Here is a 20,670-nt window from a genome sequence, read left to right as displayed (position 1 = left end):
TTCTTTTGTGCATGACTTTCACAAAGCACTAACTTTTCCTGTCAGAACTACCAAACACTGGTGAAGGCAGGCGAGGCAGCTCGGTGCAGGCCACGGGGCTCCGTCTGGTGGGGCCACGCTGCCTCCCCGCCACGGCAGCTCCGTGCAGACTCTGGGGCTCGGTCCCAGGGGACACCCTCCCTCCGCACCGCGGCAGCTCTGTGCAGGCCTCGGGGCTCGGTGCCGGTGGACACCCTCCCTCCCCGCTGCGGCAGCCCCCCGGCTTCCCGACCGGCCACCGCCCGCCTCAGCGGGCCGGCGGGAGGCCGCTGAGGGGGACCGCGTCCGCTAGGCGGCGCCCTTGTCTCCCCGCCGCAAGGCGGCGGTGCCCCGCCCTCGCGCCCCGGAACGGCGGGAAAGGCAGCGCGCAGGCGCAGAGCGGGGTCACGTGAGTGGGGCCGTGGCCAGGTGGGTCAGGGGAGCGCTGGGGCGGCCTCGGGCTCTGGAGGCCTGGGGGGGGGCCCCCAGGCTGCGGTTCGGGGGCACAAGAGTCTCTTTAGGGGGCAGTGACCCTGTGGGGCAGAGGGGGCAATCCCCAGGCGCGGGTTTCGGGGTGCAGGGATCTCTATGAGGAGCAGTGAGTGCATGGGTGGGGGGGATCCCCAGGCCCGGGTTTCGGGGTGCAGGGATCTCTATGAGGAGCAGTGAGTGCATGGGTGGGGGGGGATCCCCAGGCCTGGGTTTCGGGGCGCAAGGAGCTCTGTGAGGAGCGGTGATCCCCTGGGGGGGGGGGGGGATCTCCAGGCCTGGGTTTCGGGGTGCAAGGAGCTCTGTGAGGAGCAGTGATCCCCTGGGGTGGGGGGGGATCCTCAGGCCTGGTTTTAATGGCGCAGGGATCTCTGTGAGGAGCAGCAAGTGCTTGGGGGGGGGGGGGGGGGAATCCCCAGGCCTGGATTTAGGGGCACAGGGATCTCTGTGGAGTGGCAGGGTTCATAGAGGGCAGTCCCTGGTGCAGGGGTTTAGGGGTGCAATACACGCTGTGGGGATGCAGTGCTTCTAGGGGCTGTGAGCCAATGGGAACTGGCAGTGAGTGCAGGAGGAGTATTTTTCTTCCTACTAGCTGCTGCGTTTGGATTTAGTATGAGAAGAATGTTGATAATACACTGATGTTTTCAGTGGTCTCAGCTGGGACAGTGGGTGCCAAAGGGTGGCAGCTCCAGGGGTGTAGGCAAGGAAGTGCAGGGGTTGGTAGGTGGTGGGTGTTGGTGAACCTGGCTTGCTCACCTCTCCCCCCACCAGCTTTCAGCTGCTACGTGGTAGAAAGTCTTTTGCCTGTATTTGAGCAGCTGTGGTACAAGTTGTCTTCTGCTTGCTTTTGTTTCCCCTTTAGTGCAGACATGTCGAAGCAGGCACAGCTTATGGAGATGCTGAAGAAGGAGGTGAGATCGCTGCTAATGGCTGCCAAGGAGGGCTTAACCCCAGTACAACTGGAGCAGGAGTACAAGGCCATGATCGGCAAACCTCTCCCTGTACGTGACCTGGGCTACCGATCCACCTTGGAGCTGGTGGCAGATATGCCTGAAGTTGTCAGAGTCTGTCCTTATGAGAAAGGCACTTTTGTCCTCAAAGGTGAGGTTTAGTTCCCTTATGGGTGGAGGAGTTGTTTGGAACCACATACTGGTATGTGCAGGGTGGATTCCCAGAGCTGTAGGTCACATATATCTGTTATTCTTTTTCTCATATAGCTCTGTTTAATTTCTTGTCTTTGATGTTTCTTCCTGTATTTTGATCTGCCTTTTAATACTTTTCCGCTCTTTCCTCCTGAAAAATCACACAGGCTTCTGGTTATTTTTGTACATTTTGCATTCTGCAGTTAGTTTAGGAACTGCAGCAACATTTCTTATGGGTACACTAGAACTGGTAAGCATCGCTTTTCCTGTAAACGCAGACTACAACAGGCACTGAAACCAGGTATGGGGCCTCTCTGGAAGAAGCTGTAACTGTTTCCCCCCTGTCACCATGGGAAGTTTAGTCTGGGTCAAGGGATCTCTTTTATTTTCTTTTTCTTTGAGAAAGAGCTGTGGAAACAAATGGTAAGTGCAAAGAGTTGACTGGGGAGGGTGAAGTGGTTTTTTGTTTTTTTTTTTTTTTTCTTTTGGAATGCTGCAGTAAGACAAGAAAAAGTTGTTTAAAACTTGGAAAAGACCTGGGCTGGTCTCCAGGGAGACGTTGCCTGGGTGCGCGGGTGCTCTGTAGTGGGGGTTTACTGTAATTCTGGCTGAGGGGAACAATGAGCCGTTTACTGTTTTCCCAGCAAAACTCGTAGCAGCTGGATTTCCTGTTGTGATCCTGTATCCAAGAATTTGATATGCCTTGCTACCTGGATCTGGATTTATAGGGTTGAGGGTGCAGATTGGTTGCTGGCTATTAAATCTGGTTCAGTCCACTTTGCAAAGGGAGAGGAAAACTGATTGCCCTGCTGGAAATGAGCAGTGATTTGGTGTGATTGCTTTTGAAAGAGACACCTGGTTCTGAAAAGGAAAAAGGAAAGGAAGGAATGAAGAGGAGCTTTGCTTGTGTAGAGCTTTTAATGGTGCACTGTTGTCCTGGTTTTGGCTGGGATAGAGTTAATTTTCTTCCTAGTAGCTGCACTGTTTTGGATTTAGTATGAGAAGAATGTTGATAATACACTGATGTTATTAGTTGTTGCTAAGAAATGAAGGACACTTTTCAGTTTCTGATAATCAGCTAATGAGCAGGTGTGCAGGAGCTGGGAGGGAGCATAGCCAGGCAGCTAACACAAGCTGAGCAACGGAAATACTCCTTACCATAGACATCATGCTCAGTATATAGATGGGGGTTGGCCCAGAGAGTGGGTACTTTTTCTGTGAGTTTGAACTTTTTCCCTGAGGTCCACAAAATCCACGAATTCCGTGATCACTGCTCGGGGACTGGCTGAGCAATCAGTCATTGGGCGGTGAGAAAAAATTGAGCCGTGTACCACTTGATTTGCATATTATTATAATAATTATTTCCTTTGTTGTCTTATTTAACTGTCTTTATCTCAACCCATGAGTTTTACTTTTAGTCCATTCTCCTCCCCATCCCACGGAGGGAGGAGGAGCGAGTGAGCGGCTGTGTGGTCCTAGTTGCTGACTGATGGGTTGAACTACAACGGCTGGTTTGGTAGTCTGATAGTTTCTTTCTTTCTGTTGTAGCCATTGCAGATGAGACCACTGAAGCAATTGCCAAACTGGTTGCCAGACAGAAGAGAAGTGGTAAGGCACGGAAGAATGCTGCTGTGAAGGCAAATGCTGCTTCTCCCTCTAAGAATCCACAGAGTTTCCCTCAGAGGGGCAGGGCTCCAGTCCTGCCAGAGACCGTGAAGGCTGAGCTGCAGGTTCTACTGAGTTCCTCACCACTTCTGCTCTTGGACTTTGATAAGGCCTTCTTCAGACGCTTTGGCCGGGCGTTCCAGTACACACAATATGGATTTTGCTCCCTGTTTGAAGTCCTCAGAAGCGTGTCCGATATCATTGCGATTGAGCGGACAAGAGCAGGTTCCTTGCTGACCCTGAAGAAGTACCTGGCAAGTGAAATAGAGAAGGAAGAGGTGCCGCAAGGCAAGGCGCAGGAAGAGGTGCCGCAAGGCGAGGTGCAGGAAGAGGTGCCGCAAGGTGAGGCAGTGTGTCATTTAACTGAAAGCACGTAACTCTCAAGTGCCGTGGCCAAGCAGCTCTGTTTCAGGTGGATGTTGTGGCATTTCCAGTTGCTGTAGCAGCCCCGGTTCCCCTAGGTTTTAGTACAGAGGGGCTGTGGGGTGCTGCAGAAGCAGCTGCCACAAGGAAGTTGTCTTGGTAGCAGGGAGCTCAGCTGGAAGTTTTCTACAGGTTGCCACTGTATTTTGGTGTGGGGTGAAAGAAGGGATGTTTAGCCCGTTCAGAATACAGACTTTCTGAATGTGCGTGCAGGACTGGAATTTCTAGTTGTTCCAAGCAGTAAATAACAAAACTAGAAGGATCCCCTGAACATCTGTTCCACAGACTGGTAAAGCCCTTCCGATGCGCTTTTTGAGACTGAAGGTTTAGCGCTAGTCTGAAAGGCTGAGGTACAATGTTCTATAAAAGAAAACAGACTGCAGATGTCCTCAGCGTTCCCATAACAGCTATGAGAGAAGGCAGAAAATCACATACAGTTCCTGCCAAATACCTGACTTAGATTCTGAGGAAAATTCATTTTAGCCTGATTCTAGCAATTGAGTTAACTCAGCGTGCTGACAAGAGCGAGGTTTTTTGGGTTTTTTGTTTAGTTGTGTATTTAATTTATTATTAACAGTGAAGGGTGCCTTTCAAGTGAACCCTCATGGCTGTGAATGTTACAAGAGATGAGGAAAATGGCACTTTCGTTTTCAGATGTCTTCTCTTTCTGCTTAATATGTAACACTGCATCAGTCCAGTGAACAATAACAGCCAAATTATCTTTGCAGCAGCACCTGCAGTTGAGATGCCTCCTTTGGAACCCAGCTGTGAGACAGAGAGCTTCCACCTGACAGCAAAAGAGAAGTCAGAGCCAGTGGGAACACAAGCTGTAGAGCTGGGTGATGGCCTCAAACAAGTACGTGGCTGGATGAGCGACCTATAGCTTTATGATGTTGTAATCTGGGAGTGATACTATTTTTACTGCTTTTGTTTCTGTTGAGTTTGTATTGTTGATGCACTGCTGCTTCCAAAAATCTTTGTAACTGTTTTAGATGAGTCTGGAGTTGACCAGAGTCCTGCTGACCTGGTACCTAGCTTTATATGCCTTCCAGACTAGGGATTTTTCTTGTCATGTTCTTGTCTCTTTCCAGTCTTGAGTTCTATGTTACAGATCATCTGAGGTCAGTTAGTGTCGTCTTGCTCCCTGATAATAATGGTGATACCTTTTGGTGTACTTACTTGTAATTGGACTGTAATAACTTTGTTCTGAGACCAGCTGTGTGGAATTTCTCCTGCTGCAGCAGGCAGAGTTTAAGTGTGAAGCAGGTGTGTGACAGAGCTGGAGAATGGTCCTCAGAGACTTAGAGTGCTGCAGTCTCAAGTCTACTATTTCACTGGATGTTGAAAATTTTGGGGTTTGTTGATATGTTTAGCAGTGTATTTTTAGAAAGATGGAGAAGGAACAGTACAAAGGCTCCAAACTGCCAAACCTGATTGGGAGAATTTGTTTGTGTCCCCCGTATATTTTTTTCTTTTGAGTATCTTTAGGCCTTCCTTTTCTCAGGAAAATCCTCCTACTGGGAGTTAATTTCTCTGCCAAGCTCATCTTGTGGCTGTGTACAACCGTATGGTTGGAGCGCATAGGCAGGGAAAGAGTCTCAGGAATTCTTCCCAAATTTGGTGTTTTGTGCACTAATGAGCTTGGAAGCCTGGGACTACGAGTTGGGCTTTGCGCAGCACTTCATAAAACATACACTTGAGAGATTTTTGGCAGGCTGTTCTGATCCTTTAAAGAAAGCTTAGTTTGGTATGAAGTTCACAGCGAATTCCCCTAGATCAAACAAAGTCTGCTTGCGAGGGGAATAAGGTCCTGGTAACCCCAACCTCAAGTCAGATTTCTGTTCCTATGTATCGCAAAGGGAACCTGTGTAAAGATGCTAGCAGAAGAAGTCTTGAAGGTGAAGTATTCCTCATGAAACACCCAAGTTTGCCATGTAGTTTTAAAAAATCCATAACAGGGCAGAAAACAGGCTGGAATGTGTTACTTCACATATGCAATGAACACTTGTTCATCAGGATGCTGCGAGGTAGAGGGGAAAGATGCAGCCTGATCCCCGCCCTGCTGCAAGGTATCCAAGTATCCAGTCACAGGAGACTAACAGTGGAAGTGTCGTGGGTGACGAGGACTGAGTCAATCCACTCGGCCCTGAGAACGGTGAATTATATAGAGCTGCTTCTCTCGGCAGCTTTATCTCACTGCTCTGAATAGAAGGAGAGGTGTCATCCACACCACTCTTGGCAGCTGCCATTCCAGCTTAATGCAAGGAGTTAGCCAGTCTTGCAAGCCGTTCTTCTTGTATGTCTAGTGTTAGTGTGTTCTGTTGGTTTATCTTGTCATGATTTTGTTGCTTTTCTGTAAACATGTTTTTAAGTAGATGACATCTGCGTCTTTCACAGAAAGGTCGGTTGCTAGGACCAGTGTGTGAGCTACATCATAAAGATCATGGGTGCCCTTAACAGTCTCATATGAAGAGCATTCTTGGAGCAAAACTGTCCCTCAGAAATGCCACTATTCACAGGCAATTCTTAGAGGAAATCCATGAAATTTAAGGAGGTGATGCTGTTGCGCTGGCAAGAATTCCTTCAGTTGCTCTTGAACTCAAAAATGTTAACTCACTGTTTAACTCAATGTTTTAGTCAAAATTTTAAACTCTAAAAAAATTCAAGGGCATTGTCCCTTGCTCAATCTGCCAGAGAAACTCTCATCTGCCTCTTTAAAATATGGTTAAAAGAGCCAGTATTGCAAAAACCCGTTGTTTGCAGTAGAATTTAGCCAGATAAGCAATGTGTGCTGGAAGACAAATTTTCCATACATTGACTGATGTATAATGCAGTGGCAACTTGTAGCATATTCATGATGAGTAAAATTGAAATAATTTTGAGTTCTGATGATTGGAGGAGTGCTGTTCATTGGCAGTGAAAGTAGCTGATGTCTGATTAAGATTCCCATCCCACTAGTTCAAGTGAAATAATGTTTTCAGCATTTAAAGAATAATGCAGAATTGTAAGCTGTGCTAACAATTCATTCACTCATGTACAAATTCGTGAAGAGTGAGAAAAGGCCAGAATTTGTAGGTTTTGTTTTTATCCTTGGGAGATAGCAGTAGTGTGAGTGAGATGCATTTGTGCCTTCTGTCACTTTTGAATCATTTTCAGATAGAGTTTTGCTGGTTCTGTCGTGGTCACGGAACATAGAAATAGCATCTTTTGCATAAAATCCACCAAACAGGTGGGTTGTGTCTGCGTGGTTTTTTGGTGTGAGGTTTTGTTCTGCATTTTTAGCAATACCCATTCAATACTTTTGTCTAAATATGTGCCATGACTTCAGATCCTCTCCTTGATTCCTTGCAGGAGTGTGAGCAAGGTATTTTTGTTGCACCCCTCTTTACACTGGAGGGAAGGAAGAGAGAGAGTGTGAAAATCAATGCTTCCATCACGGTGAAAGTTTTAATCAGAGTTTGCAGAAATTGTTGGGATTCTCTGATACTCTGTAATTCACAGGTCCCCAGGAAAGCAGAACTATTTTTTTACCTTAATAGAAAGGCCAGGCATGTGTGTTCGGTGCATGACAAGGCATCTGAGTGCCACCTTTCTCTTATCCCTTTGTAGCCTCAAGATTTGGAGCAGTCCCTCCTAGCCAAGTTGATAACTCCAGAAATCCCCCCAGATGCTGTTCAGGACAGAAGCCTTTGCAGTTTACCACCACTGGAGAGAAGGTGCTTGGTGGGAGTCTTCGTCGGATTCGTCATCTCTCCTAGCCAGTTCTACATCCACGTCTGCAGCAGGGAAACGTCTGATAAACTGCAGGATATGATGTTTGAGATGAGGTGCGAACAAGCTATGCTGATTCAGTACTACTGCCCGTTGTGTGTGTGTTTGTGCTGAGGGAACAGGGCACCCAGCTGTAGGTTATGGTCACTGCTGGCTTGACTATTTGACACAGGTATGCCAGTGCTGTACTGAAACGCGTACTCATAATGCTTACCCGTTTCTTTTAACTAGCAAGCAAGAAGTATGGTTAATAGCAATTCACGGTTGTTTGGAGGTGTCCTAGACAGTCCTAAACTTTAAAAGCCTGGAGAGGATGTGGAAAGGAACTTCAGAGTTCCTTTACACCTTTCTGTTGTCTGTGCTGCAGTTGCTAATGTGCTTGGGTAAGGCTTTTACTTCCATCTCCAACACTTACCAAAAAGCAACAGGTAATAGGCCTTTGTCATGCTTGTATTTGAAAGCAAAACCCCATCAGTGGCTTTGTATCAGTTACGTTATGCCCTTGGGATTCTGTTCCACCAAGACAGTGCTACAATTGCTGTTAATTGTGTGCGAAAGTAAATGCTTGATGTCCATGGGGCACATGTAAGCGTGATTATAGACCCTGCAGGCAGATGCTTTGTGTATGAGCCGGTACTCCAGAACCTGGATCATAAGAAGCACTGACGTGTCAAGGTAATGTTAAAAATTAATAACTAGAATGGCTGTATTTAGCCTCTGATTAATCCCCATTAATTAACTTTTTGTTGGACCCCAAGAATATAATTCAAATGTTAAAAGTTTGGGTTTGCATTTTTTTATTGTCATTTCAGTTAAAGAGTAGGAGAACAGGCATGTAAAGCATCTGTTAAAACAACTCCTGAAAATTTGTGTCATGGGGCCTTGAGAAATCAGGATTTTTCTGAAGCCCTGTATATTTCTCTTTGTTCATCTCCTGCATTCTATCAAGCACAATTTCTCATTATGATCTTTTGCAGACATTGTTACTCAAATAGACTTGTTTCTGATCGTTATATAATGCCTGAGTCTTCAGTACAACCTGGACAGCTTTGCTGTGTGACAGTCTCGAAATGGTGGTACCGCGTTATCATCCACCGTGTGATCAATGACCAAGAAGTAGAGGTGTTCTACCCAGACTATGGAAACCTCGAAATTGTCCAAAAGTCTTGGCTGAGATTCCTCAAGTAAGTAGATTACACATGGGTGACAGATGGTTAAGGTTGGAAGAGGCATCCGGAGGTTGTCCCGTCCAGCCTCCCTGGGCGATCTAGAGCAGGCTGCCCAGGACCATGTCCAGGTGGCTTTTGAATGTCTCCAAGAATGGAGACTCCACGACCTCTCTGTGCCACCTGTTCCAGTGTTTGGTTGCCCTCATGGAAAAAACGCTGCTTTCCAGCTGGTTGGCCCCCATCATGTTCTGGTGCATGGTGGTGTTCCACCCCAAGTGCAGGACTTCATTGAACTTCATGAGGTTCCTGTCTGCCCATTTCCCTATCCTGTCAAGGTCCCTCTGAATGGCAGTGCGAACCTTTGGTGTATCAGCCGCTTCTCCCAGTTTTGTATCATCAGCGAACTTGATGAAGGTAGACTCTCACAGAATCACAGAATGGTAGGGGTTGGAAGGGACCTCTGTGGGTCATCTAATCCAACCCTGCTGCCGAAGCAGGGTGACTACATCAGGCTGCAGAGGACCTTGTCCAGGCAGGTCTTGAAGATCTCCAGAGAAGGAGACTCCACAACCTCCCTGGGCAGCCTGTGCCAGGGCTCCGTCACCCTCAGAGGGAAGGAGTTCTTCCTCATGTTCAGCTGGAACTTCCTCGGCTTCAGTTTGTGCCCATTGCCCCTTGTCCTGTCGCTGGGCACCTCTGAAAAGAGTTTGGCCCCATCCTCCTGACACCCACCCTTGAGATATTTGTAAGCGTATATTAGGTCGCCTCTCAGCCTTCTCCAGGCTGAACAAGCCCAGCTCCCTCAGCCTTTCCTTGTAGGAGAGATGCTCCAGTCCCCTCACCATCCTCGTAGCCCTCCGCTGGACACTCTCCAGCAGCTCCTCGTTAATGAAGATGTTGAACAGTATTGGACCAAATGTTGACCCCTGGGGTACACCACTAGTTCCTGGCCTCCAACTAGAGTTTGTACTGTTGATCACCACTCTCTGGACCTGGCCCTTCAGCCAGTTCTCAGTCTACCACACTGTCTGCTCATCCAGTCCATACTTCCTCAGCTTCCCTTTGAGGATCTTACAGAACGCAGTGTCAAAAGCCTGACAGAAGTCAAGGCAAGCAATACCCACTGCTCTCCCCTCACTTAGCAAGCCAGTCATTTTATTGTAGAAGGTTGTCAAGCTGGTCAAGCATGACTTGTTGAGTTCATGCTGATTAATTCTAGTCACCTTCTTGTCCTAGGATTAGTAGTTCCATCACCTTCATAGGAATCAAGGTGAGGCTGACTGGCCTGTCTTTCTTCAGAAAGACATCCCAGCATGCAGATTTCCTGGAAAGGATCTGGGTTTATATTGCATTAATGGTGCCTTGCAGCCCCTTCCATACTTACATGCCAATACCTCAGGTGACATTAAGACTGTTTTGCTGATTGCTCCAGGCCTTTTGCTCATCAACCCTGTCCATTACTCCCTCACAGTGACTACGGGCTAAAGCCTTTCGTGTTTCTGCCTTCATTCCTCAGTCTTTCTTCTTGCCACTGTCTGTCACTATGGGGCAAGCTCCCTAATTCTCTTTCCTGGGCTCTGTGAAGCAATGTAAACATCCTCCTGAATGGACGTCAGTCCAAGTGTTGTGCGTTTGCAGTGTCAGAGTTATTTGTTCTCTGCAATTCAGTACCTTTTCCATATTTTCTTCTTCCCTCTCATTTGCCTCTATTCATGCCTGGCCATTGGCATTCTTTGGTTCAGAAGTCATTGTCCTCTGTCCGTAACTTTGCAATAATAAGGGGTTATGAAGGGAGGATGCTTGGGCAAGGGGAGGCCTAAGGGGCGAGTTGTTATTGCTGTTTCTGCTGTGCCCCTTCTCTGGATATGGAGTGTTTTCCAAAGCTTCTCTCAGGTTCTGTTCATAAGTGCAAAATGCAATACATGCCTCTATTCCTAAGCTGATTTGAAAACCCAGAAGAAGAGGAAGTTCTGCTCTTCTGTCTGGCTTTGCTCCGTTTTTGCAGTTTTGGTGATGGCTTTGTTTTGTATTGTAGGTGGTGCTACTTGAAGCTCCCTGCTCAGGCCATCCCGTGTTCCTTGGCGTGGGTAAAACCCATGGAGGTATGTGTTCACGTGCAGTTTTGTTTCTTGGCATATGTATGAGAGCTGCCGAGTAGAGGTTGGCTTTTTCTCCTGATAAGGGCAAACTTTTGGATGGATTCGTGTCCCACTGATGTTTACAGCAGAATGGCCGTTACGTTCGGCAGAGTATTACTGCGCAGGTCTCTGTCTCTGCAAGTGATCACCCTTCCACTGTCTGTTTTCCTTATGATCAGAGTATTCTTGCTTGCGTTGTTGCAGAAGCAGATAGGTACTGTTAAGCAGATGACCAAACTTGTTTCTTCCTCTGCCAGTAGTTTTCCAGGGTCCTTCTGAAGCCTTGGTAGCTCCAGCCCTCCGTTTCAGAAATTTCTTCTGTGATGGAGCTTTAAATGAGTTGGTTTGATGCAGTCAGCATAGCCAAAGCATTACAGAGGTCACAGGAAAGTTACTCTGTGCTGGGAAACCACTTGGTCAAGAAGCCTGAGAAATACAATCACTGAAGAAAAGCATGTGAGCAGAGTTGCTTCTTATGTGTTTTAAAGGCGTGGACTTCCTCTAGTTTTTGAGAGTTAAAGAATCACAGTTTCCATTGCAGTGAGGCTTAGCAGCTTCTTAAAAACTTTTGAGTCTTTTAATGTTTATAATTGCATGATTGCAGGAATTTAAAAAAATAAACCACCCCAAAACTGTATTTTAGGCAATTGTGATGAAATCACTGGTGAATGCCATCAAACCATGTTTGGACGTAGGTATTTAGGGTGAAAGGGCATTCCCAGTGCAACCAGCATGGCAGGCTTTGGGGTAGTTTGATTTGGTTCGGTGCTGGGCAGCTTGTCTGCCTGACTTTCCTGTATTTGTCCCTAGCCTGACCTAGCTTAATTGCCTTTTTGACAAGTGCCCACAAGGGAAAGTCTCAGGCAGTGGATGTTGGTCTGTTTATAGTAACTTCACGTTCTTGTTTCTTCCTCAGGGTAGGTGGTCCAATGCAGCAACTCTCCTATTCAAGAAGCTGTGTGGCTCCAAGCTACTTGTGGGCATCGTGGATGAATATGTGAACGGCATTTTGCATCTCTTCCTGTGCGACACATCCACTGAGGAGGATGTCTACTTCCACTGTGTCTTGAGGGATGAAGGATGTGCTGACATCTGTGGAGAGAATATTCCTTCCCAGGTCAGGAGGGAAGCGTGTTCTGCTGAAGGGAAGGGCAGGAAAAAGATCCGTTGGGTGCCTATAATGGGAAGATCTTTAGCTTGAAGGAAGTAGTTTTGCAAAGAGCAAAACTAGTATTCCCTGCTTTGCTGTAACTTACCATTGTGTGACTGCATCCCATGGTGTCTGACTCTGTGGAGAGAGCTTGCTTTTTGGTTAAGGCAGAATCTGATGATACAGCAGAGATGTTCAGGTTTACTAGAACAAATTGTTTTCATCCTGTCTTCAAATAGTGGATTAGAAGGTTTTGATGGGTTTTTTTAAGCTGATTAGCTTGTTAGTATTGCAGATTCATCAGGAGCTGACTCACAGCTTGGATAAATAAAATGGAAGAATAAAATCGCTACAAATGTTCTGAGCATAAGGCCAAACTGAGATGGAATTGAGAGGTTAAGAGATGTGTTAGTTACTTCACTACCTGTTGTTAATTTCAGCAAGTTCTGTTAATCATAATTTGAGGCCCCTGATTCATCCAAGCAATTAATGAGAACAAGTTGATTAGATTTTATTGTCTGACTTAAAGTAGTGCTACATTGTGGCAGGGGCAGTTGAATGAGAAACAAGGTAGTAAAGTAAATTATTTTGGCCTTCTCTGCTGTAGGCATTGAAGATTAGTTATGTCATTAACAAACTGCATTACGGAAATGGTCTTGGTTTAAAAAGTTTCTTACTTTGCCAGTGAAATGTACACTGTTGGGCAGTGTAATCGTGGTAGTTTGCATGTTGTGCCTTGGACAGACGTTCAAGTTGTAAGCCAGCGCAGAGCATTTATGATTTAGGCCCCTGTGTGTCGTCATGTGAATGTCTCAGCTCAGTTTCAGTAAGAACTGTGTGGATATGAAAACTCCTGGAAAGGTGCTGTCACAATTTTATATCTCGGCAGAGAGTCCGGCCTGACAGCCCAGAGTGCTTCTGTCTGTTTTATTCAGTAGATGCAGAATGTATGTTTTGGCAGGTTTAGATCCTGTGATTATATTTTTGCATGTGTATGTCCAATTTTGGGGGGAGGGGGGCATTGCTGAGTAATTTGTTGCTGGTGGGAGAGGAGTTGATTTTCACAGTAAGAGAATTTCTGCAAGAATTTGGAGCTAACTTGTGGGTGATGTGCTTCTTCATAAAACCTATTGGAAATTTGCTGAATCCATTTTATTCTTTGTGGTAGTTACACCAAGGTTTTCTTGACTATACTGGGGTTTTGGGTTTTTATTCCTAGGGATTCGAGGAGCTGAACCCTTCGGCCTTGTACGTTCAGCCCAGTGGAAAGCAAGAGAATGTTGAACTAATGGAGCCAGACCTTCACTTGCAGCAGGAATCACTAGAGGCAGATAGTGAAACTGCAACCTCCGAGCGGAACAGGGATGAACAGTGTGACCAGGTGGGAGCTTGACTGTGGTGCAGCTATTGTTCAGTGAAATCCGCCCCAGGGCTTGGTTAGACATGTGTTGTTTTAGTCCCATGCAGGTTTTTTGTGGAGTTGTTTTTTTTGCTTTTCTAAAACGCAAGCAGAACAATAATACAAAAACAATTGCACATGGACCACAAATAACACCTCTAGCTGCTTGTCCTCTGACCCCTTTGCAGACTTTAGGGTGTCTGTGTGCTCAGTGATTTCTCTTAACCTCCCACATGCACCATAATTTTCCTGCTAGAGACAGAACAGACTCAGTTGAGAACTCAGAGCAGTACCAGATTCCTGAGATCAGTTTGACTTAGCACTTCTATGTTTGGCACCCCTGGGAGCCAAGAAGTAGTGTGTGTTCCTCTCGCATTTCTGGGGTTTGGCAAACGGTGTGTAATAACTCGGAGTATCATTTAAATGTGGGAAAAGACCAGAAGAACTAGTGGTGTATTATTTGCATTAAGGGTCTTGCTCGTTCTAGACTAGCGTGAAAGGAAATGATTTGCTGTCCTGACTGTTGCAGGGGGTAAGGCTATACACAACTACAGGTTTATTAGAACGGTAACTCTAAAGGTGAATGATATCCAGATCTCGATATCTGCTTTACACCTTTGATTTCAGAGCATATTAAAGAGAGGAGCCCTTTGCTATTTGACAGGTGGAGAATTTGATGAACAGAGGGGTTAAGCAGGGAGTAGAACCCAGGGTCTTGAGTGCAATCTAAGGCAGTACGGTTAGAAGCACCAGGAACAATTGTCTACAGGTGACTCTCTCTACTTTTCTGTGTTATTTAAATGGTAGCATTTTCATGACACATTTTATTATAGGGGCCAAAGCACCTTTTCAGTAGATGTCAGCTGTTGAAGTGTTCAGCAGTGGGCTTGCTCTGGGCCTGTTTTTCTGACATTTCTCTGAAATAAGAGTAGAAGCTAGTGTAATGTTAGCAGCTTCTAAAGCAGTCATTTTACCTAGGTTTTGTTTTAGCCAACTGTGTTTCTGTACTAGAGAGGCTCTGTATAAGCTATCTATCTTGGATGTTAATGGCCGTGCACTGTTGATACATCATTTGAGCCAAAGGTGCCAAACCAGCGTCTTTATGTATTTGGAAGAAATTAATGTGGCTGAGACTCTACAAATCCGAGTTTATTGTGATTTTTATGGGAAAATCTGGTTAACTTGTAGCAAGATTCATGTACATAAATGTCAGACGTAGCTGGCAATTTGGAGACTAGAGGAATGTAAATGCATTCAGGTTCTCTCCTGTCTGATTTCAAGGGTCTTAAAATCCTTTTTGAGAAATTGCAGTCATCTAGATCTCTCTTTGTTAGATTTTAACCGTTTTCTTCTCTGCTGTTCTGTTCAGGTGCCCAAAACAATTCCTTCTCTTCCTTGGTGCCTCATTAACATGATCATGAATGTCAATTATAAAGTTACTCAAAATGTCTTGAACTGGAATGAAACGTGTCTGGTATGACACTTGTTACTGCTCAGCTAGCATTTTCTGGTAACTCCTCTTAAGCAGTGGGGAACTCCCTTTGCACTGGCCAATCTTAGATTTGCCTCGTCAGGATTACCACCACCACCCCCCTGCCCTTAAGTGCGAAATGGCTGGACACTGTTGTAGCAGCTCTGATACGTTAGGACACTTCTCCGTGGTAAAACTTCTCAGAAGGCAGCAAGCAATAACTGGAAAACATTGCTTGAATAATGCTGTACTTTACAAGTGATAAGTTTTACTGTGGAGCAGAGAAGTTAGTGACAAGTTAGTTTCTTGTTCACATTGTTTCCCATCCTTCCGTGTTCGTTCTGTCCTTTCCAAGTAGCCCAGACTTCTCCAGATAGGCATCTTAAAACTTCCAAGCAGAACAGAAAAGCTCCTCTGCATTTCTCTCTCGGTTAATCTCCAAATGGTATCATCTGATTGCTCCGTAATTTGCTCCAGTGGATCCTGCTTTCTTCTGCCTGCACTAGCTGTACATTTTCTTGCTTTGTCCATCTCCTTAGCAATGGCATCTCTCTGCTAAGGAGGAGATACAGGATGATGGGCGGCCACTTCTGGATGAAGTCAGTGTCCTAAGAACAACAGACCAAGACCCTGAACTTGCACAGCAGGATACAAATGAAACTGTTACAGAGCTTGTGGCAGTGGCTAAGGTAATGGCTTTTTTCTCAGCTATTGCTGTTGAGAGGGCTTGTTCTTGTTTTTAGATTGTTTGAATAACCCTTGGATTGCTTTGACATGTATTTTCTTTTTTTAGAAAAAGTGACCGACCAAGAAATAATGACTGGTTATTAGCATGGGCTCAGAGCTGTAGGTTTTCCTCTTTACGGTTGTTTCTGGTGTTACTGATGATGCCTTGACATGCCAGTGGAGCACAAGTGTATTGTGGAAGCAAGACCGACTGCTTCAGCACTTCATAGATCAAGCCTGGCACTTCTTCATTCCTCTGCTTCCCCTCCATTCACAGTTCTGAGGATTGCTGGGAGTAACTGGGAGTTACTGTGAGACCTCTCTGCATCACACAGGCCTCTCTTCCTGAGTCAGGAGAATGGGTTTGGAAGGGTTACGTTTTGGGCTGTGATTTGAGGCATTACGTGGTGCTGGTGTTGCAAGTTTGCTTTTTAAATAGTGGTTAGTGATGAGTCTTAACGGGGCCTGCAGCGTGGCGTTTTGCAAATGCTCCGCTCTGGGTTCAGCGGGGAGCCAGTTTCACTTAGGATTTGTTGAGCCACAGAAGGCATTGCCAAGCTGGAAATGGGAGCGTGCCTACAAGGTTCTGGACAACCACAGCTCCTTACACATCTGGAGGTTGATAGTGGCTGAGACAAAGCATTTTCTAGAAGGAGGAGAGGAAAAGCTGGAAGAATTGATGGCTCTGGAGGATGTTAGCTGAAAGGGATAGACAGAAAGCAAGCTGGGAAGAAGGATCTTGAGGGAATGAGAGAAGAGAACAGTTTCTGGTGGGAAGTGTGGGGATGAGGATGGAGGCAGGTGGGTAGGTAGCACTAGGGTCCTTGTAAGCTGACTTAAATGCTCCCCTGCAAGTATTAAAGTATGTGAGTTTCAAAGCATAGGAATTTCCTAACTGGATCAGAGAAGTCCTGGGCACTTTTTCTGTCGCTGGCTGTGATCTCTGTTACAGTCTTTAGAAGAAGTGACAAGAACTTCTATTAAGGAAGACCATGGGATGGAAAAATAATCCTGCCTGTAGACAGGGGGGAAACAGTGCATCGGTCAGCTAGTTATGAGGACAGACAGGAAGATTTCCGTTCTCTGATTCCTGTTCGTCTCTTGGCCTCAGGGTGTTGTAGAACTTAGAGCGGTGTTCCCTCCCTTCCAGTTTTCACTGCTTGTGTTTTCCTTTTCAGTGGTGGTGGGCTTAATTGCATGGATCTGGAGGGAGGGTAAATACTGCCTTACTTGCTGCCCCTCACAGCACTCTCTAGGATATCCTGTCTCCTTTGCCTCTTCTGTAAACTGAACAGCCTCTTTTTGAATGATTTCCATCCCAGCTTTTTCCAGTGCTAACAGAATTTTCTAGTGTCCACCCTTGCACTCTGTTTCTGCTTTGTCCTGGAGTGGCAGTGACACTACCTGTCCCCCAACAAGGACATCGTGGGTGGCGAGGGGAGATAATAATCATGTTTTAACCCTGTTCTTTCAGTTGTCCTTGCACTCTATTTTTTTACTGCATGTTGGGCAGAGGTTTTCAGTGGGCCGCTGGTATCAAGCTGAGTAGCTGGTTAATTGGACTCCAGTGACGCCTGTGATTCCAATTATTCTGTCCTGGCATCCTGTCAGCACTGAATTTCTGCTGCTCAGCCATGTAGCTCTCCTTGCTGCTTCAGGAGTGCCTCATGGTCCCCTCCTGGGAGTCAATTTAAATTGCTTAAATCTGCTTGTGTAAAAGCAATTGTTTTGTTCTGGGTGAATCCTCTGAACACTCACCAGTGGGTGAAGCACCTCTGGATGGTGACTCACCCCTTCTGAAGATGGATACCTTTCTTCTGCTGCCTTGACAACAGAAGAAGCCTAGAGAGCAAGCACCTAAATTTTGAACAGCTGTGGCTGGGCAAGGTGAATTGCTACTTGTCTTACCATTTCATTATTTTTCTCCTCCATGCTGAATTAACAAATAGAAACGCTGGCTCTAGGGAGAGCTACTCTAGTATCTAGTCTGTGTCTGAGACATGGGTGATCATTCCAGGAACTTAGGTTTAATATGTATTCTTAAGCAAAAATGCAGAGGGACTTCCTCTGACTCGATTCCCACTCCCTTGCAGAAGCTCCCTGTCGTTGCCAGCATCTGTTCTGCGTGGGGCTGCTGAGAGATGAGCCAGCTGTTAATTCTTTAGCAAAGACATGGTGATTTGTATCCTGTAATAATCTGTCACTCTTTTTAGCTTGCTGTGCAGGAAAAGCTGCCCTTTGGCCAAGGTTGTGAGTAACTAGTATTTTAATTTTATTTTTTAAAAAATCGTCCAGTTGCTGACATTCCAGTTCTTTGTGGGCTTTGAGAGCTAGTAAAGATCAGGGCGGCTAGTGAACAGAGTGTGCGCTAATCACACCCTCTCCTGAGTGTTTTATATACATTTGCAGACACCTCATTCTCTTGGAGAGTCCTCAGTGCCTGCTGTCTTATTCAAGTCAGTGGAAGACTTTTACACCTCCTTTATCTACTCCAAGCAACCGGCAGAAATGAGCCAAGATGACCCTGATCAGATAGAAAGATTTTCCAACAAGGCCCAACTTCGTGAAGCTGTCCATCCCTCTGTTCTACTTATGGCAATACCGTTTATGCTGGACAACCGTAACAGTACGAATAGATTTGTCAGTAAAATTTAACACGGCAGAAATCTGAGCAGTCTGTTACTGTGCTAGAGGAGTCTTGCAGTCACTATTGGGTGTCCTAGGCCTGGTGCTGCTTCTTTGCTAGAACAGACAAAAATGTTGGTGTTTCCGTGGGATGGCGATGCGACAATCGTAAATGACTGGATGCAATGCATCGGTTTGACCTTTGTGCAGCAAAATGGATTTCTGAAGGTTTAGTGGGAACAAATGAATTGAGGGTTATTTCTCTCTCTGTTGACTTTTTTTTGTCTTTTTGAGACTTTCTGCTGCTTTCATGCAGAAGTCTTTGTTTCTCCACTCCATACGGTAGCCGGCGTTCGTTCCATGCTGACAGTCTCTCAGTCTCCCAACCGTAAGGGACAAAAGCAAAAGGTCCCTGTGGAGGTGTTTGTCTTCCCTCTTCCAAATGATGAAAGAATTTACAACACCCAAAGGAGAGTTGCCTGATTTGCAAGGTAGACTAGGTGACTTGCCGAAGGCAGTGCCTCTTTGTGCCTTGGAACAGAGCTGTCTGCCATCTGTCTGGAGTGGAGGCCCCGTTCTCCAGGCGCGAGCTGCTCAATTCACATCTAATTTCCCACCTCTGGGGAAAGGGGGTTGACCACTGGGAGGAGAGGGAGAGGCTCTCTTGGGTTGTACCATGTTGGGCTCATCAAATACATGTGCAGTAGAAAGTCCTCTTGCCATGACCTGGTAAGGTCCAGGCAAAAGGGATTTCAGCCTAAACTGTAGCTCTTAGAGTTGCCAGTGTAGATACCACCTTTCTTTTCTGTCTCGCTCCTTATGCAGGTGAAGAGAAAATGAAGAACCAAGACCTTCCCGGGAGTCTTGCTGTTGGCCTGTGCAGTGCCCGTGGGCTGTCTGACCAAAGGCTGTCTCAGAAGCTGTACGTCCCTCCCACCACGCTGCCTGCGGTGTTGGCAGCTGTGCGCTTAGCCACTTGCAGTGACTACTTCCAGTGGCTCGCTGGCCTGAGAAAGAGGGTGTGAGACGAGAGGAGAAGCTGCAGCTGGAGCAGCTGCCTGGGAAGGCTGCCTAGAGCAGTGAAGGCCCTCTGTATTACCATGCTGTCATTTTCTTTCTTCAGAAATGTTTAATCCCTGTGAAAAACTTGGAGTCTGACATCTGCTCAGATGTGCCTGGTACATGTGATGGCTGTTAGTTTTACTTTCAGGAAAATAGCTTGGTTTTGTTGTACTGATTTATTGCTCCTTAATGTAAAGGTTCAGGAGAATATCGAAGTGTCACATCGTGTTCTGTATCCTTTAAGTTTAGGAGAGGGAAACTGTCCCTCCCTCCCTCAGTGCACGAGCAATTTTGATATTGTGGCGGGAGATGTTTTTGGCTTTTAACACTGGATGCTCTACACACTCCTTGCTGTTAGGAGCTGCGTATCTGGTTGGTTGTATCCCAGCTTAGGCCTCAGTCTGTGGAAGTGCCGGTAATCTGCGAAAAGAAACCTCCTGCCGCAAGAAAAAGACGCTCCGATTTGTTGGTGAATCAAGATGCCACATGTACAAAGCATGAGGAATCTCGTGTTACAGATATTGGGTGAGATCGACAAAGAATCCAGTGAGAGAAAGCTTGGAGCTTGACATTGGCCGTGTTTATGTAGCTCCCTATCTGTGGCAAGAAATCCTCTTGGGCTTGAGTTTATGAATGCAGAGAAAAGCTGTGAAAATAAAGTGCCCTAGTTATGAATGCTGGCATTCAGCTGGTTTGCTGGTGCCTAGGCTGTTCTTTGGGGCTTCAAGGGCCATTCTGTGCCCACCTGCAAATGTGCCGGAGGTATACTTCACCGCAAACCACCAAGAAAAGCTCAAGTGAGGGCTGAACATTATTTCTGGAGTGGATTAAAGCCCAGCATAAGAGGATTATTAGTTGGACTAGATGATCTTTAAAGCTCTCTTCCCACCCAAACCATTTGATGATTCCATAAATATTTTGTTTAAATTTCAGGGGTAGTTTTGGATGTGAAAGGGCTTAAAAAAAAATGGTAGAAAGAAAATCTGGGGCTCATTAGGCAATGACTGCACAGAAAGCTAATGAAGGAGATGGGATCCGAGGGGTGAGGAGCTGTGGCTTGAGCAGGGGCTGTACAGCCCTGGGGCGAGGTTCGGAAGTTGCCTGACTTCTCTGGTCCTGTGTTCAGGCTGCGGGCCGGGCGTTGGTGCACACGTGTTTGTCATCCAACATAGGGAATGGCTGAAGCAGAGCTGAGCTCGGTCAGAGCTGTCTGGGCAAGGGCGTGCTTGTCTCCAGCAGCACCCTCTCTACTGCAGAAGTCCCCTTTGGTTTCGGGGAGGTGAGAATTGTGGCTGCGGTAGGGTGTCCCAAGGAGACCCCCCCCATGTCTTCCCCTGCCTGTTGCCGAGCTGGAGGAGCTGTCACCCTGTCCCTGCCGCTGTTGGGTCGCTGCTAGGTGGCAGCCAAGGCCAGCTCTCTGCA

The 20,670-nt window shown here is 46.4% G+C and overlaps 1 protein-coding gene across 1 annotated transcript; it reads left to right on the top strand.

Moving 5' to 3' along the window:
• The first annotated feature begins 432 nt into the window (after positions 1–432).
• On the top strand, positions 433–19,445 carry TDRD5 (tudor domain containing 5). The gene is made up of 12 exons (XM_075424145.1): positions 433–447; positions 1,370–1,608; positions 3,198–3,656; positions 4,466–4,593; positions 7,347–7,564; positions 8,486–8,692; positions 10,713–10,779; positions 11,732–11,932; positions 13,185–13,346; positions 15,375–15,524; positions 17,971–18,187; positions 19,012–19,445. The coding sequence occupies exons 2-12, from the start codon at positions 1,377–1,379 to the stop codon at positions 19,209–19,211; spliced, it is 2,241 nt and encodes a 746-aa protein (XP_075280260.1). The 5' UTR covers positions 433–447; positions 1,370–1,376; the 3' UTR covers positions 19,212–19,445.
• Positions 19,446–20,670: the final 1,225 nt, after the last annotated feature.

This window comes from Opisthocomus hoazin, chromosome 6, assembly GCF_030867145.1.
Source record: "Opisthocomus hoazin isolate bOpiHoa1 chromosome 6, bOpiHoa1.hap1, whole genome shotgun sequence".
Lineage (NCBI taxonomy): Eukaryota > Metazoa > Chordata > Aves > Opisthocomiformes > Opisthocomidae > Opisthocomus > Opisthocomus hoazin.
Note: the sequence above shows the minus strand (reverse complement) of the source record. Positions and strands in the feature narration are given on the sequence as shown.

Bases quoted from the DNA above. Each gene is read 5' to 3' on its own strand.
- TDRD5 (XM_075424145.1), top strand. From the start codon at position 1,377: ATGTCGAAGCAGGCACAGCTTATGGAGATGCTGAAGAAGGAGGTGAGA. The intron at 11,933-13,184 runs GTCAGGAGGGAA...TTTTATTCCTAG, and splicing joins GAGAGAATATTCCTTCCCAG to GGATTCGAGGAGCTGAACCC. The intron at 15,525-17,970 runs GTAATGGCTTTT...ATACATTTGCAG, and splicing joins AGCTTGTGGCAGTGGCTAAG to ACACCTCATTCTCTTGGAGA.